Here is a 15,401-nt window from a genome sequence, read left to right as displayed (position 1 = left end):
ACAAGTCATTGTCCTCCGCTAGATTAAAAACTTCATGCAGGCATCTTCTGGTGGAATTGATTTGCTCTCATTTTTCTGGTCCTTTCTATTTTTGCACTGCTGCCAGAATCCACTTAAAATACCAGTTTCCTAATGTAAGCCTTTGTTTAACAGCTTCTGTGGTTGAAGAATAAAACCAATTATTTTAAGATTTTTCCTCTTTTTCCTGAAATTCTGTAGTTTCACCATAATATAGGTATATACAGATTCATTATTATTTATCTTGCCTGGCGTCAGTGTGTACTTTCAATCTTAGGGCTGCTTTTTTAGTTATGGAAAATTCTCAACCATCATCCTTCTTTTTTTTTTTCTTTTTTTTTTTTTTTTGTAGAGAGAGTGTCTTGCTATTTTGCCCAGGTTGGTCTCAAATTCCTGGCCTCAAGTGATCCTCCTGCTTTGGCTTCCCAAATTGCTGGGATTACAGGCTGGAGCCACCACACCCGGCTCCACTATCTTTTTGGATATTGCTTTACTGCCTTTCCCCTTATTCCCCTTATTTTCTCCTTTTGCAATAGCCCCACAATTTTTTTTTTTAATAGAAGGAGTCTCACTCTGTTACCCAGGCTAGAGTGCAATCTCGGCTCACTGCAACCTCCACCTCCCAGATTCTCCACCTCCCAGGTTCAAGTGATTCTCCTGCCTCAGCTTCCTGAGTAGCTGGGACTACAGGTGTGCACCACCACGCCTGGCTAATTTTTGTATTTTTAGTAGAGATGGGGTTTTGCCATGTTGGCCAGGATGGTCTCAAACTCCTTACCTCAGGTGATCTGCCTGCCTCAGCTTCCCAAAGTGCTGGGATTACAGGCATAAGCCACTGCACCCAGCCAATAGCCCCCAAACTTATATTGGAGTCTTTCAATCTGTCCTCAGTATTTCTTACCTTCTGTTTTATATTTTTCAGTTCCTAAGCTCTAGCTGTATTCTGATTGAATTCCTCCTATTATTTTTCAGTTCGTGAATTTTCTTTAGTATGTCCATTCTGGAGTATATCCCCCAATCCACTGACCTTTGATTTCAGGGGCTGTATATTTCTTTTCCAGCATTTCTTTTTTTTTTTCTTTTATTTATTTATTTATTTTTTATTTTATTTTATTTTTTTTATTTATGAAGTATTTATTGATCGTTCTTGGGTGTTTCTCGGAGAGGGGGATACGGCAGGGTCATAGGATAATAGTGGAGAGAAGGTCAGGAGATAAACACATGAACAAAGGTCTCTGGTTTTCCTAGGCAGAGGACCCTGCGGCCTTCTGCAGTGTTTGTGCCCCTGGGTACTTGAGATTAGGGAGTGGTGATGACTCTTAAAGAGCACGCTGCCTTCAAGCACCTGTTTAACAAAGCACATCTCGCACCGCCCTTAATCCATTTAACCCTGAGTTGACACAGCATATGTTTCAGAGAGCACAGGGCTGGGGGAAAGGCCATAGATCAACAGCATCCCAAGGCAGAAGAATTTCTCCTAGTCAGAACAAAATGGAGTCTCCTATGCCCACCTCTTTCTACACAGACACAGCAACAATCTGATCTCTCTTTCCTTTCCCCACACTTCCCCCCATTCTTTTCAACAAAACCGCCATCGTCCTCATGGCCCGCTCCCGATGGTCGCTGTCTCTTCGGAGCTGTTGGGTACACCTCCCAGACAGGGCGGCTGGGCAGAGGCGCTCCTCACATCCCAGACGGGGCCGCCCGGGCAGAGGCGCTCCCCACATCCCAGACGGGGCCGCCCGGGCAGAGGCGCTCCCCACATCCCAGACGGGGCCGCCCGGGCAGAGGCGCTCCTCACTTCCTCCCAGACCGGGTGGCAGCCAGGCAGAGGCGCTCCTCACCTCCCAGACAGGGCGGCCGGGCAGAGGCGCTCCTCACTTCCCAGACTGGGCGGCCGGGCAGAGGCGCTCCTCACCTCCTAGACGGGGTGGCCAGGCAGAGGCGCTCCTCACTTCCCAGACGGTGTGGCGGCTTCTTTTCCAGCATTTCTAATTTGATCCTTATGATAGCCATCTGTTATAATTTGGGCCTGCCTGTTTTTGTTTTATGGCTTTTTATTCTTTTTATGTGTGTGTGTGTGTGTGTGTGTGTGTGTGTGTATATATATATATATATATTTTTTTTTTTTCACCTGGAGGATCTCAGGTGATAAGGCATTTTGATATTGCTTTGCTATTTGCATTTCACCCTGTGAGAGTTTGCCTTGTGGTTGCAGACTTTGTCAGTTCTCATAATGTTCATTTGCCTTGTGTGTTAGGGAATTTGGTTGGTAGGTTCAGATGGTATGGGAGTGTTTGTGTGTTTCTCTCCTCTTTCTCTCTCTGTTTTTCCCTCCTCATCTGCTGGCCTTCTTGTTGGCTCTACCTGATCATCTAGGCCTTTCAGTCTAGAAACAGACCTTAGTGACCCAGGCTTCCATCTCTTGGTGAGCTCCTCCCAGGCTTTCTTCTCAGGCAGGGATGTGGCTCCACCTCAGCCCTGGCCTGAGGGCAATGGTCCCAATTTCTCTCAGCCTCCTTCCCCATGTGGGAGAGCCTGACTCCACCCCTGATTTCAGGCCAGCGGCTTTTGACCTATGTACCCACATGAATGGAACACCTAGCCACCTCTGCAGGCTTCCAGCTGTGTAGCCAGAGTCCCACCACTGTCTTGATTGTTTCTGGGACACAAAGATGCTGATCTTGCTTTTAATTTCTGCTGTGCCCTTTCTTTCTTCTTCATCTTTAAAAAATATTTCATACATGCATACAGAGGGTAGTTTGGAGTATACCGTCTCGACATGAAGTAGGTCCAGTCTCTGCAGCTTGCCGTTCAGTGCCTTTTTCAGCTTTCCAAACTCATTTCCCTCCACTCCTGAGCATGAACCTTCTGCTTCTGCCAGGCAGTTTCTTATGTCCTTGAACGTGCGCGGCTCCTCCTACCTCTGTGCTTTTCTTACATGCTATGTCCCCAACTTGGTCTCCCTTCCTTCCTCCCTTTGCTTCTCACCTCCTTTCCATCAGGACTTGGCCTAAGTCCAACCTCCTCTTCTGTGAAGCCTTCCTTAATCTCACCAGACCATAGCAATCATGTTTTTTGAAGTTGTTCTGTTTGTATTGGTTATTGGCCTTCCTCATCCCTCTTTTGTATTGAGAGTCACCTATCTTGTGGATGTGGGCCTTGAATCCCCACTGAATTCCTTGACTGAGGTTAGAAAATGTCTTTTATTTTTGTTATCTCCAAAGCATCTGGCACTGAGCTATGCTTACCTGTTTGATTGTGGGCATACTCAGTCCATACTTGCATCTTTTCTAATATTGTGTAGGTCATTTGCTTCTTCCAAAAATTTGAATTTTACTGTGTGTGCACATGTGTGTCAGATCTTTAACTTAGAAAGGCATATTTTTATTGCACCTCCCTCTTACACACACATACACATACATGTGGCTGTGCATGCGTGTGCAAACAAGCACAGACACCACGTGCACATTGCTTGTAAAGTCATTGGATTTGCCCGTAACAGAAACCTTTGGTAAATAACGCAGGCTCTCCTTGATAGTGAATGTCTAAACAACTCAAAGGTTGATATATGTGGGAGAGAACTGTTTTTATCAGTTTAGAAGTAGATATTTTTCTCTCTTGGGCAGACTATTGTGAGTCCTTCAGCCTTCTGTTATGAAAAAGCAGTAGACTGTAAGAGAAAATCAAGAAGTCTCCATTTGAAAGTAAGCAAAATAAGGTTGACCCGTTCTATCTCATTTTCCCTTATTTACTCTTTAAGTACACATTACTTACTCTCTAGTAGCTCCTGAATCTTTATGGTTAAGAGGGGAAAGGCTGTGTTCCCACTTCCTATTAGGAACCTCATTTCCATGCTCTCCTGTCTTTTGAAAACAGCATCCAAGGATACTCAAATCTTTTTGTCCTCATCACTGTTATTACCTCCCTTCATCCCTGGAAGACTTTTACTTCTACTTTTTAGCTACCTGGGCACTGCCAACATTCTGGACAACTGTAACATTTTTCTAATCATTGTCATCATCCACTGTTTCTTGAATACCTTCTATGTGCCTGGCATGGTATTAGGTACTTTATATCCATTATCTTATTTATTTAACCTGCTATTTACAGATGGGGAAATCAAGACTCAGAGAGGCAATAACTTGCCTAAGGTGTCACAGTAATCTTATTTTAAACTTTCTTCAGTTATCTTTATTTTTGTTCACTTGAAAATTCATTGAATAAACCTTCTTATTGCTTAGCACATTGCTTCTGACATCTTGAATCCTGCCAGCCTCCTTTAAACATTTCCCCCTCCTCCTAACTCTGCTCCTTGACCTCTTTCTGACCCTGCCTGTTTCCCCAGCCATCTCAGTTCACCTCTTTCCTTCTATAGCCTGCATAGTCATTTTTGCTTTCTTTTTTCCAACATTCTCACTTCTACTTGGACATTCTGTAACCACTTGATTACCAGCCTCCAAAATTAGATCAATTCAACCATCTGTTGTATCTGTTCCTCATCTCTCTCCTGTGAGCACTGTTGGAGAAAATCCCATAACTTTGCCAATTGGCTCCATCTCAAATGTGTTTCTAATTTACCCAGCCCTTCAGTGCTCCTAATTAGTTGTTTTATCCCTTTTTGGCTCCTTTTCTCTTCCCCACCTGGCTGTTCCAAAACTTTTTAACATTTTTCACCAACACAACCCCTTCCTGATCTCCAGAGCCAGCTGACCCTGCTTTGAGATCTGCTAAGAACATAGAATTTATCAGAAGTAATTTCCTCTAACTTCCCTCTTCTCTATCTCAAAGTTTAACTGCATCTGGACTCATCCATTTCTTCCTTCCCTTTTAAACCCAAAGAAACCCTACTATTTTCCAATGATAACTCTACCTACCTATACTGTTCTTTCCAGAATCTTTCATGAAGTTGCCCTAACCACTTCCTTCTCCTTTTATATCTTTAGCCTCTTACCCTCCGTTTGCAGGTCTCCTCAACTGCAAATTTGCACATCCAAGTTGGTAAGCTGGTGGGGGCTGGGGAGGAGTCTTCCCTTGGCCCTGTCTTCCTCTCACAGTTTCTCCTTTATGGCCAAACTTGGGGAAAGAGAAGCCTGCACTGCCCTGTCCCTTGTCTCTTTGGTACTCCTCCGCTCTATAGCTGGGAGGTGGCCCCTCATTCTGGTGAAAGTCTCTCCCGCAGATTACTGCCGACTTCTTCAAGGCCAGATCTGATGGGCTCCTGTTAGTCCTTCTACTTCTAAGCCTGCCCCTTAATGATTGTCCTTACATTGGCTCTTTCTCTTTGGGTAACCTCCTGAGCATTGGACCTACACTCCCAGCTTCCTCTGGGTGTTACCTGGGATGGAGAGAATACAGGTTCCTTCCATTGCCAGCTCTTCTTTGGTTTCCTAGCCAAATCATCTCATCTTTATTCATCCAGTCATCCAAGTTAGATATTCGGAGCCAGCTTTGACACTACTTCTGCCTGCCTTTCCCTCTGTCACACCAGTCACTAAGTCCTATCAAGTCTTCCTCTAAAATGCCTCTGTCGCTCCATCCTTACCACTGCTGCCTTAATTGGGGTCTTCATGAACTATTGCATAGCCCTTTCTGTCTTCCTGTCTCTTGCCTTTAATCTGTCCTCTATACTGTTGCCAGTGTTAAATTTCTGAGACACAGAGCTAATCAAATCCTTCTCATGTTTGGCTTCGTTCAGTGGCTCCACTCCGCCTACTGGGTCAAGTCTGGCTCCCCTGGCTTGGCATTCAGGGTTCTTCCCTGTCGGGCTGGGTGCCTCCCTGCCAGCCTCCTCTCCAGCAGCTCTACCTGACACGACCTGCCTTGAGCCTGAACCCTAGCACTTGCAGTCCACTCTGCTTTCCCTTCTTTCTCTGTTGATTTTATATTTCTTGACCTGGCTCAATAGTTATCTTTTTTGATAAGCATTTGTGACCCATCTAAACAGAATGGCTCTTCCTTTCTCGACTCTCCTAGGAGCGCTGACGCTCTCATATTATAGTCAGTTATACATGATTCTCTCTCTCCTCTGCTTTCCTTTAAGCTTCTCAGAAACATCTCTGTTTCCTGAGGTTCCACAGTACAGTATAAGTGCCTAATAACTATTTGTTGAACTAAAAGTCAGATAATATATCTGGGTTCGTGAATGTTAAAGTGCTTAGGAGCCTGGGTCTCATTGTTAGCATATGAAGCACTAACAAAAAACAAACAAGTTTCCAGCTTTAGCTTTAATATACGGTAATCTGGGAGTTGTGTATTTTTTTTTTCTAGAAATGTGGCTTTACTAAAATAAGAGAAAATAAATTTTAACTGAGTTTGCATCAATATAATTTTGGTGTTCAGATGAACTGAAAACACTCATGTAATGGTTGGCTGAGTCAAGCTGGGTGTCAACAATCTGTCATCTAACAATCGAGCTCTTTGTGATTGTTGAAAAGCATATATTAAATTTCTCCAGAAAAAAGAATCTATTAATAATCATGTAGGAAGGTGAAAGACTATTTTATATAGCATTATAATGAGCCCAGATTGGCTTGTTAAGTCTTGAAGTCCCTGAAATGCACAGAGAACACTATGGAAAAATGTACACACACCTTTTGAACCTGATTTTAACACAGACCTTCATCGTTTTATCTTAATATGATGCCAATAAAACCATACCCAGCTACATTTCATCTAGTGTTATTGGGGGAAATATGTATCATATTAACAGAGGCAAATTCTTTCAGTATTGTACATATTGGGTACAATATACACTACTTGGGTGACAGGTGCACTAAAGTCACAGACTTCACCACTATACAATTCATCCATGTAGCCAAAAACCACTTGTACCTCAAAACCTATTGAAATAAAAAAATAAAAGATACTTTCAGTATTGCGAAACCACAGTTATGGAAATAAGTATCAATGCACACATTTTATGTGTTAATTTGTAAGCAATACAAAAACTGGAAACTCTATTACAAAGGCATAAAGAGACATAGGAGTACAGAGGCAGTTATGGGTGTGTTTATTTTTCCCCAGTGTTGTATTTGTTCATTAAAACTTAAAACACTATAGTTATGTATAAAATACCATGTTGCCAAGCATGTATTTTTTCCTTTAATTTCAATCACATTAAAACAAACCATTTTTATTTTAGGTGCTTTTTGCCTCTGTGGTTAGAACTTAAACCAGGGATAACTAGTACAGTATATTTTATTCCTTAAAGGACTTGGGAAAATGTAGGAAAGAAAATGTCAGTGTGGCAAAAAGTCCATGAACATTATGAATCAGGATTTTGACCTTAGTAGGATGCTAACATTCCAGGCCGTTGGATCCTTTGGTTCAAGTTATTTGAACATTAAGACATCGTTACATTCATTTGCTGTCAAGGACCTTAATCTTTCATTATTCTTTATAATTTGCTGTTTTTGATAGCTAACATGTTTTATTTATTAACCATCTGTACAATATTTATATCTATAATTATTAGACATTTTCCTGCCATGATTAGGTAACTGGGCTGTTTAAAAAAGAAACACCTCCAGAATAGCTAAAATTTTAAAGTTACTACCTACATCTGCCAAAACAGATTAGTAGCAGATTTCCAGAACAGAACAAATTGTCTTGATCTCCTTACCTAACACTTTGTTTTATGTCAAATCTTACTGCTTTCAGGGAACAAGACTTCTTGATGGAAGCTTATATTTTGACATAAAAATTTTGGGGGCTGCAAATGTAAGGCAATTTTATCCTTATTTTTCAGGTTGAATATTGCTACATTATTAATTTTATGGTATTCATACAATAAGAATACCACATATTCATAATAAACTTGATCTGGTCCTAACTCACTATAAATCTGTTGAGCTTACTAATTAAATGAGCTTGAATATTATATTTGAGAAATTAAAATCTCTTGGTTATATAAACAAGGGCTAACTTCTAAAATAATATTTGTACTTCAGGTATAAAAATTATTTTCACTTTCTTTATAACCATCGTCATTGTCATTGTTATAATTTATTTTGTATTTCAGATTCATTAATTCATTATGGTAACAACTAAAAGCATTGGCCAATCAGAATTAAAACTTTAATCAACTCATAATACTTAAGCATGGATGTTCTTATAATGAAAATTTCTTTTAAATTTAGAATATTCCTGAAAATTCTTTGAATTCAGGCCTGATGAAAATCATTCAAAAATGTATTTATCTTTTAATGCAACAAATATTTTTTAATAATTTTTTTTATTCACTCAGAATCATATCTTGCCTAAGGTCATTATTTGTCTATGTTAGGGTGATAGAGAATGTTGGATTGAATATGTAGTGATCACAAGACAAATGCTGGCTGTCTTGAGACATTAAACTATGGTAGCTAAGGGTTTGAGCTTTAGAGTCAGACTGCTGGGGTTCAAATTCCAGCTCCACCAATTCTTAATTACATGAATTGGGGCTAAGTACTGCTTTGTGCCTCAGTTTCCTCATCTGTAAAGTGGGTTGTCTGAAACATTTAATGCGTGAACATGTATAAGATGTTTAGAACTGTCCTTAGCATATAGAAAGTACTCAAATATCTAGCTCAGAATAATTGAGGTGTCAAGTAATATATCTAATTTGTTAAGAAGTTCAGATAGTTGTATTTAATCTATTTTTGAATAATAAAATCAATAGCAATAACATTGTTCATGGAATTCAAAATGCAAATGCAATTTTACTATAAAATGTAATTTTACTGTAAAAATTAAAAATGCTAGTAACTGGCTATTGTCTTTTCTGGGATATTAGTAATTTTACAATACATGGACATTTGGAAAACATTGTATATAGTTGGTAGTCCTACCTGTGACTACAAAAAAAAGCATGAAGTTATGCTTTGTTACGATGTGTGTTAGGTCAAACCAGGCACTCATGTGGCTTATCTATCTATCTATCCTATCTAATATTTCAAATGGAGAGTACTTGTGTTTTTCCTTGAGGTTTCCTCAACTGTGGCTGAGTACAAATGACCCAGAGACACCCTCAGCACAACCCCATAGGATAACCATGTGATATCTGAAGTTTAAATATTCCTGTCATCCAACACTGTTGCTCCCTGAATAGAAAGGTCTCACAGTGTTAGTTATGCTTTTGTTAAGTGAATAGATCTTGGAGACTTGAACAATTCTCTTCTCCCCTTAGTGCATTTCTTTCGTTCTTTTCTTTTTTTTTTTTTTGAGGTGGAGTTTTGCTCTGTCACCCAGGCTGGAGTGCAATGGCGTGATCTGAGCTCACTGCAATTTCCGCCTCCCGGGTTCAAGTGATTCTTCTGCCTCAGCCTCCCGAGTAGCTAGGATGACAGGAATGTGCCACCATGCCCTGCTAATCTTTTGTAGTTCTAGTGGAGACAGGGTTGGCTATGTTGGCCAGGCTGGCCTTGAACTCCTGACCTCAGATGATCCACCCGCCTCGGCCTCCCAAAGTGCTGGGATTACAGATGTGAGCCACTGCGCCCGGCCCCCTTAGTGCATTTCTATTAAGATTTTTATTTTAGATTGAAAATGAAAGGAAGTTAATTGGTTACAAATACTGATGTCAGAATGATTTGCTGAACCCTTTTGACTGATCTTTTATTTCCCTTTCCTTTATGCCATATAAAGAAACCATGGAACATGTTTTGTTTTGAGGACTTTAGTATTGTATTTTTATCCTCTAATGCTTAATAGATACAACTGATGTTCAGTAATTATTTGTTGAATGAATTGAACTGGTGGGACAGAAGGTCAATTCGTTGGTCAAATGGTGTCATCATTTGTTTGCAGAGGCCTGCAGGGCCAGTTAGGCAACATAAGAGAGCAAATTAGGGGGTTGGAAAAGGAAATAGTGGGGCTTGTGGTGAGCTGTCTCTGAGGCTAGATTAAACACCAGCCAGAGTTTGTGAGCTCTGTGTGAAAGTAAAGGCTAAAGGCTTTGGCCAGAAGACTAATGAATATATTCTCCATATGAATAATAAAAATCTTTAAAATGTTCTAGACTATTTCTGTTTTCCAGTTCACTGGGTACTGTGATTCATTAAATAAATATGTAAATAAATAAATGAATATATATGTGTGTGTTTATATATATAAATATATGCACACACACATATTTGCCCCTCTATATTGATGTACATATGAAATACTTTACCCTATAAAAAAGTTGGTTTAACAAAGGTTGCTTGTCTAATGTTTATTTGTTACATCTCTGTTTATTGATAATTGATGGAGCTTGCAAAAACAACTTTGTTCTAAGTTATATGCAATTTGAAGAGTGTCTAATTTCTGTTAGTGATAACATGCACAACTTTACTAATCGGAACAAAAGTAAAAGTTAAATATTCTCAAGAAAGCACTAGCTGAGCTACACACACACACATACACGCACAACGTACCTTTGTGGCATTCTTATAGCTGGGGGACTTAACTGGCTCTGCCCTCTGACTGCTTGCCAGACTTAGAAGAAACTGAGAAAAAGCAGGTAGAAAAATGTTTATGCTCTAATTGCGAGTGTGGTAGCCGGCATCCCTCAGGTGGAATGTATATGGGCTTCAAGGCTTTTGACCAACTTCACTGGACTTTCTTAGGGTCTTACCTCTTTTATTCGCACTGTGGGTTCAGGTATATTTATAGTATAGTGCTGTGATTCTTGATCATCTCACACCTATTTTGAAGTATTAGCATGAACCACATACAAGAAAGTCAATAGCCAAACCTTTCCCATTCTTCCTACAGCTCTTGAAACTGGCAGCCTTGAGAACCACTCGTTTCCCTTACTACCTCTCACCTAAGCCTTTCTTGGTGCACGATGTTAACTTTACACTACGTATATTACTATTTAATGTTGACACCGCTGTCTTTTCATTTCACGTCTGTTATGACATTGTGGCTTTTGCCCTTTGCGGTCAGGGACCATAACTCTTTGACATACTGTGTTAATAGGGACTTACTCAGGAACAGCCATTTGGCTGTTCATAGGGTGTAAAATTCACTGCAGTTTTGAAGCTGAGAAAAGATAGCTTGAATCCTTTTGTAAGTTCTTTGGAAAACGGACAGATTCTTTTTTACTGATAACCTATATCATCACCAAAATGGACCTTATAATTGACTAGACCTGTTAATAAAATGTTACAGACTAATTTGAGAAATAATTATTGGGTGGGAGAAAAGGGCACTTACTAGAAAATCAAGTAAACTTTGTTATCCTCAGGCATTTAATTGGAAGAATTGAGCAAAATATTTGTTAATGTTTAGATTGATTTACGTTCCTTTTTCTAATCACTGTTTCCTGCTAAAAAAAAATAACCATTTGGCAAACTTTCTGTAACTCTCTTTATCTTTTCCTGGTTTATGTCTGTTGTCCCAGGCATTCTGATTACATATCCCAATCACACTCCTTTTATATGTTAGTATCTAATGTGATGTGGAAGAATTTGTATGGTTTACTTGAAAATTGCCTATTGTTTATTAAATTCCGACAGCAAGACTCTTCTGCATAAATGTTTTTGGGTCTTAAGATCAGATTTCAAGCTGGTAGTAGTACTTCATTTCCCCTTAAGGGAAAGGATGTGTAAGATATTTATAAATTCAAGCATTCTTAAGGAATTTATTTAAATGGCTGCTAATTCTACTGCATTAGAAGCATGCCATTGATATGTACTGAATTAAATTTAAGGATATATCATCTCAAAGTATATTCTGGTAATCTTTAATTAGTTAAAAGTATGTTTTAATATTTTTAAGTAAAACTCATTAATTGCAGAAATGCTTAGAGATGAGTTTAGGCTACCTACCGATTTTTAAATTAAAACTTAATTTTTAATCACTATAAATAAATTAGTAAACATTTTAAAATATAAAGTTTTCTGACAATCACTTTGCACAATTGAATATCTCATTCTTACTTAGCTAATGCTTTGTGTCTCCCATGTTTTTGTTTCTGTTTTGGCTTAGTTTATTTCATTGATCTTTTGTTTAATAGACCTAAGCTGTCTTGTGTGGAAGGGAGAAGCTGCATGACTTGCTAGAAGTTTTATATGTGATGGAATTTAACCTCGGTTTATGTCTCTCCCTGCACAGTCCCTTCAGTCTGAATATGTTCATTACTAAGGCCTTGCCACTCCAGTGAAAGCTGTTCCTTCCTTAGACACAATTTCTTCATCTGGACGAGCAGTGGAGAGGGAAAGCAACTTCTTGCTGGAAGAATATCTCTGCCTTCTTACCTTAAATTAAAGAGAGCACTAAGATAACACCTTCAAGAGACTTGAAAACAGAAAACTGGTCAATGACTACTATAAATGCACTGAAACTATGTTTATGGAGATTTCCATACTTTTAAAGACAGTTTTAATGTTGAATTTGGTATTTTGAAGGGTTATTTTTAATGTATTTTGGTAATACATTTATTATTATATTTACATGTACAGTGTTACATTATGTATGTATTGTGAACTTTAAAAGACTATTTTGATAAATTTATAAATATATAAAATTATGTAAAAACTAGACTATATTTTGATTTAGATTTTCCTGCTGTTTGCTACCAAAAATTTGTATTTTAAATCTATTTAGTTTTAGTATGGTTTTGTCTCTAATGAATAAATAATTCCTTCTTATTAAGAAGAAGTAAGGGAGAACGTTTTTAGAAAGTGATTTTTATGCTCCCACTATAAATATGGCAGGTCAGTTCATTCTTTTGGGAAGTCAGTTTAGTTACACTGAGTTTATCCAAGTTTATCTCTACCAAGAGTATAATGGCATGGGATGACTTATTTAGGACAATTTCCTTTCCCATTGTTTTTGTTGCTGAGCCAATTTGAGTTAGTTTTGCATCCTGGGGGGCTTTAAAAAACAGCATGCAGTGGAAGATCAGAATTCACTGAATATTTCTTCTGAGAGCATGGTTTCATGGTTTTTCTCTATGAAATGACTCAATATTCCAAATGTTTTTTTTTCCTTCATCCTTTCAAAAGAGTTCTTAACCCAATTAGGATATCCTGCTTTGGGTATGAGGTTGTTGTTGCCTGTAATCACACATGGTTTGACATCAGTTTTAAATCAGTGGAGAGAAAAAACTGAAAAAGATGCTGCTATGTAGTTCTCTGTATTAAAGGAGATATTTTTAAAACAGGGTACAACCCCCTGCTGCACACGCTAGCATATCTGGAACCTAATATGAAAATGAAAAGACCCTTATAGGTACTCACAGCCCTTTCATGTAAGTATGATCTGATATTTAGGTCTTCAGAAGCCTGTAGGTTTCATTTCTATGAGGAATCAAGGAGCCTTACATCCTGATATGCTTCCAGGCTGCTTAAGAATGGACTGCTTCAACACTGAAAGTGCTAGTTAAATGGATTCATACGAAGTGCTTTACTCCCAACCATTGAGTTATTTATAATGTATTTATTAGGGGAGGGTACCTTGAGTCCATTATATATGCTTCATCAAAACATCTTGTTGATGTTTTATGTTTTTAAAAAAGGCATTTGAATGAATGTTTGACTCAGGTTTGTTAAATTAACCTTCAGTAACTGCAGTACCAAAAATTATACTCAAACGATGAAAAAAATTAATTGTATGATTTAGGAATCAAAAACTAAAATAAGTGGAGTTATGTATCTTTTCTAAAGTTAAAAAAGTAAAATATTTTATTATGAGTTATTATAAAAAATTAGTTAATAGTATAGGAAGATGACAGTATTTTTTTCAAGTTATCATAAAAAGTAATTCAGATGACATTTGAGAAGTAGGGGAAAGGGAATCATGTTGACAGTTTTAGTTCTGTGAACACTAATTTGTGTGCAGCTATTAAAATGATTGTAAAGTTGACTACTGTAAATTTCCCATAATTATGTGTGTATATGTGTCATATGTATGTACATGTATATGTCTAAAAATTACTTTACACATGTGCATACATAGACACACCAAGAAGTGGATGTATATAATATAGAAAGTATATAGCAAAGTAATTTTACTCTGATAATAAAAATTGTTTGACATGTATTTTGTTATGAATAGTTTACCTTCCAAAAGATATTTTGCTCTATTTTAAAGTGTAGAAGAATACACTGCTAATAAATAATAAAAGTTTTATGCAATTTACTTATTTTTTGGTGTTTATAATTTGAATTTTTGAGTTATCAATGTACTGAAGTCTCTTTATAATTTTATTTTTGGTTCAGTGTGGTCAGTACCCTGAGTGTTTCAAGATCTCTATTCTGGATTTTAGTTTATCTTTTATTGACTTTCTAGGTTGTGGCCATTGCCTGAAATACATGACAGTGAGCTCACAGAAACCTTACACTTTGAATTTCACAAAAATCATATAATGTTAGGTTCTTGCTTGCTTTCTCTTTATTTTTTTTACTGTCAATAAAATGCTGATCCTGATCAGTGTTTTGGGTCCTGCTTAGTCATTTATGACTACTGATGACTATTGTGTGATTGATCATCAGTTCCTTTTGAAGAAGAATGCCATTTTTCTTAAACGAGAAATTATAGAAATAAATCAGTTGGAAGAAACCTCACACCTGTTGGATCTATGCCCTGAAAAGTCAGCTTGGGAGGAAGAAGCTACAGTATTTATTGGAGATATTTTATGTAGTAAACTGAATCTCTTTGGGTTATGATGTTTCTGAGGTTTTTTTTTTTTTTTTTTTTTTTTAGAATGCAAAGGAAAGGTTGTGGGTGAGAAGGTAGTTTTACATTTGGAATTGGGAATCTGCAAATAGCTGTCCTAACAACACTGCATGAAACAATTGGGGTACCAAGGTTTTCATAGGACAACATCTTAAAGAAGGAGATTTCTTATGAATTAATGAACCTGTTTCACAGGGCAGAAGGAAATCTCTTTTTGTACAGATTGGGTTTTTATGAAAAAGAAAGTAAAAAAACAAATCAATTAGCTGGTTTCAATAGATTTCTCACCTATTGAGTTTACCTGTTTCTTTATTTATCCTTAGATGTAAAATGATTTATAAATCTCAAAACACACCTGGGAAAACTATGTGGTTCAAATATAGCAGGAACATGAATTTACCAACTATACACAAATGTATTTTGAAAATTGTTTTTACTTCTATGCTTTCTTGAGTGACATATTAAACCATTAATATATTGAGTCTAATTAAACCAGTTGTTAGTATATAAGCTGAACAGGACTCCGTGGGCTTCATGTCATATAAGAAGTCTGTACTCGTTCCAAAAGTCATAAGGCAGAGTCCCCTTTGTAACACTTAGCAAAGCAAGAATTTGGTCACTGTATGTCTCCTCAGAAGATTAATTAGGGACAATTCCAATTACAGAAGGATATAATTTACAGCAGAAACCTCCTTTATTTACACATAGGTTGCATAGGGTTGACAACTATAGCATAT

The 15,401-nt window shown here is 37.8% G+C and overlaps 1 protein-coding gene across 2 annotated transcripts in view; it reads left to right on the top strand.

Moving 5' to 3' along the window:
- CDC14A (cell division cycle 14A) overlaps positions 1-14,418 on the top strand; it is a 176,352-nt gene extending 161,934 nt beyond the window's left edge. For both annotated transcript variants that reach the window (XM_054474809.2, XM_054474813.2), the window contains exon 16: positions 12,100-14,418. In XM_054474809.2, coding sequence (XP_054330784.1) covers positions 12,100-12,129 — 30 coding nt within the window. In that variant the 3' untranslated portion in view covers positions 12,130-14,418. The remainder of the gene's footprint in view (positions 1-12,099) is intronic.
- Positions 14,419-15,401: the final 983 nt, after the last annotated feature.

This window comes from Pongo pygmaeus, chromosome 1 (assembly GCF_028885625.2).
Source record: "Pongo pygmaeus isolate AG05252 chromosome 1, NHGRI_mPonPyg2-v2.0_pri, whole genome shotgun sequence".
NCBI lineage: Eukaryota > Metazoa > Chordata > Mammalia > Primates > Hominidae > Pongo > Pongo pygmaeus.
Note: the sequence above shows the minus strand (reverse complement) of the source record. Positions and strands in the feature narration are given on the sequence as shown.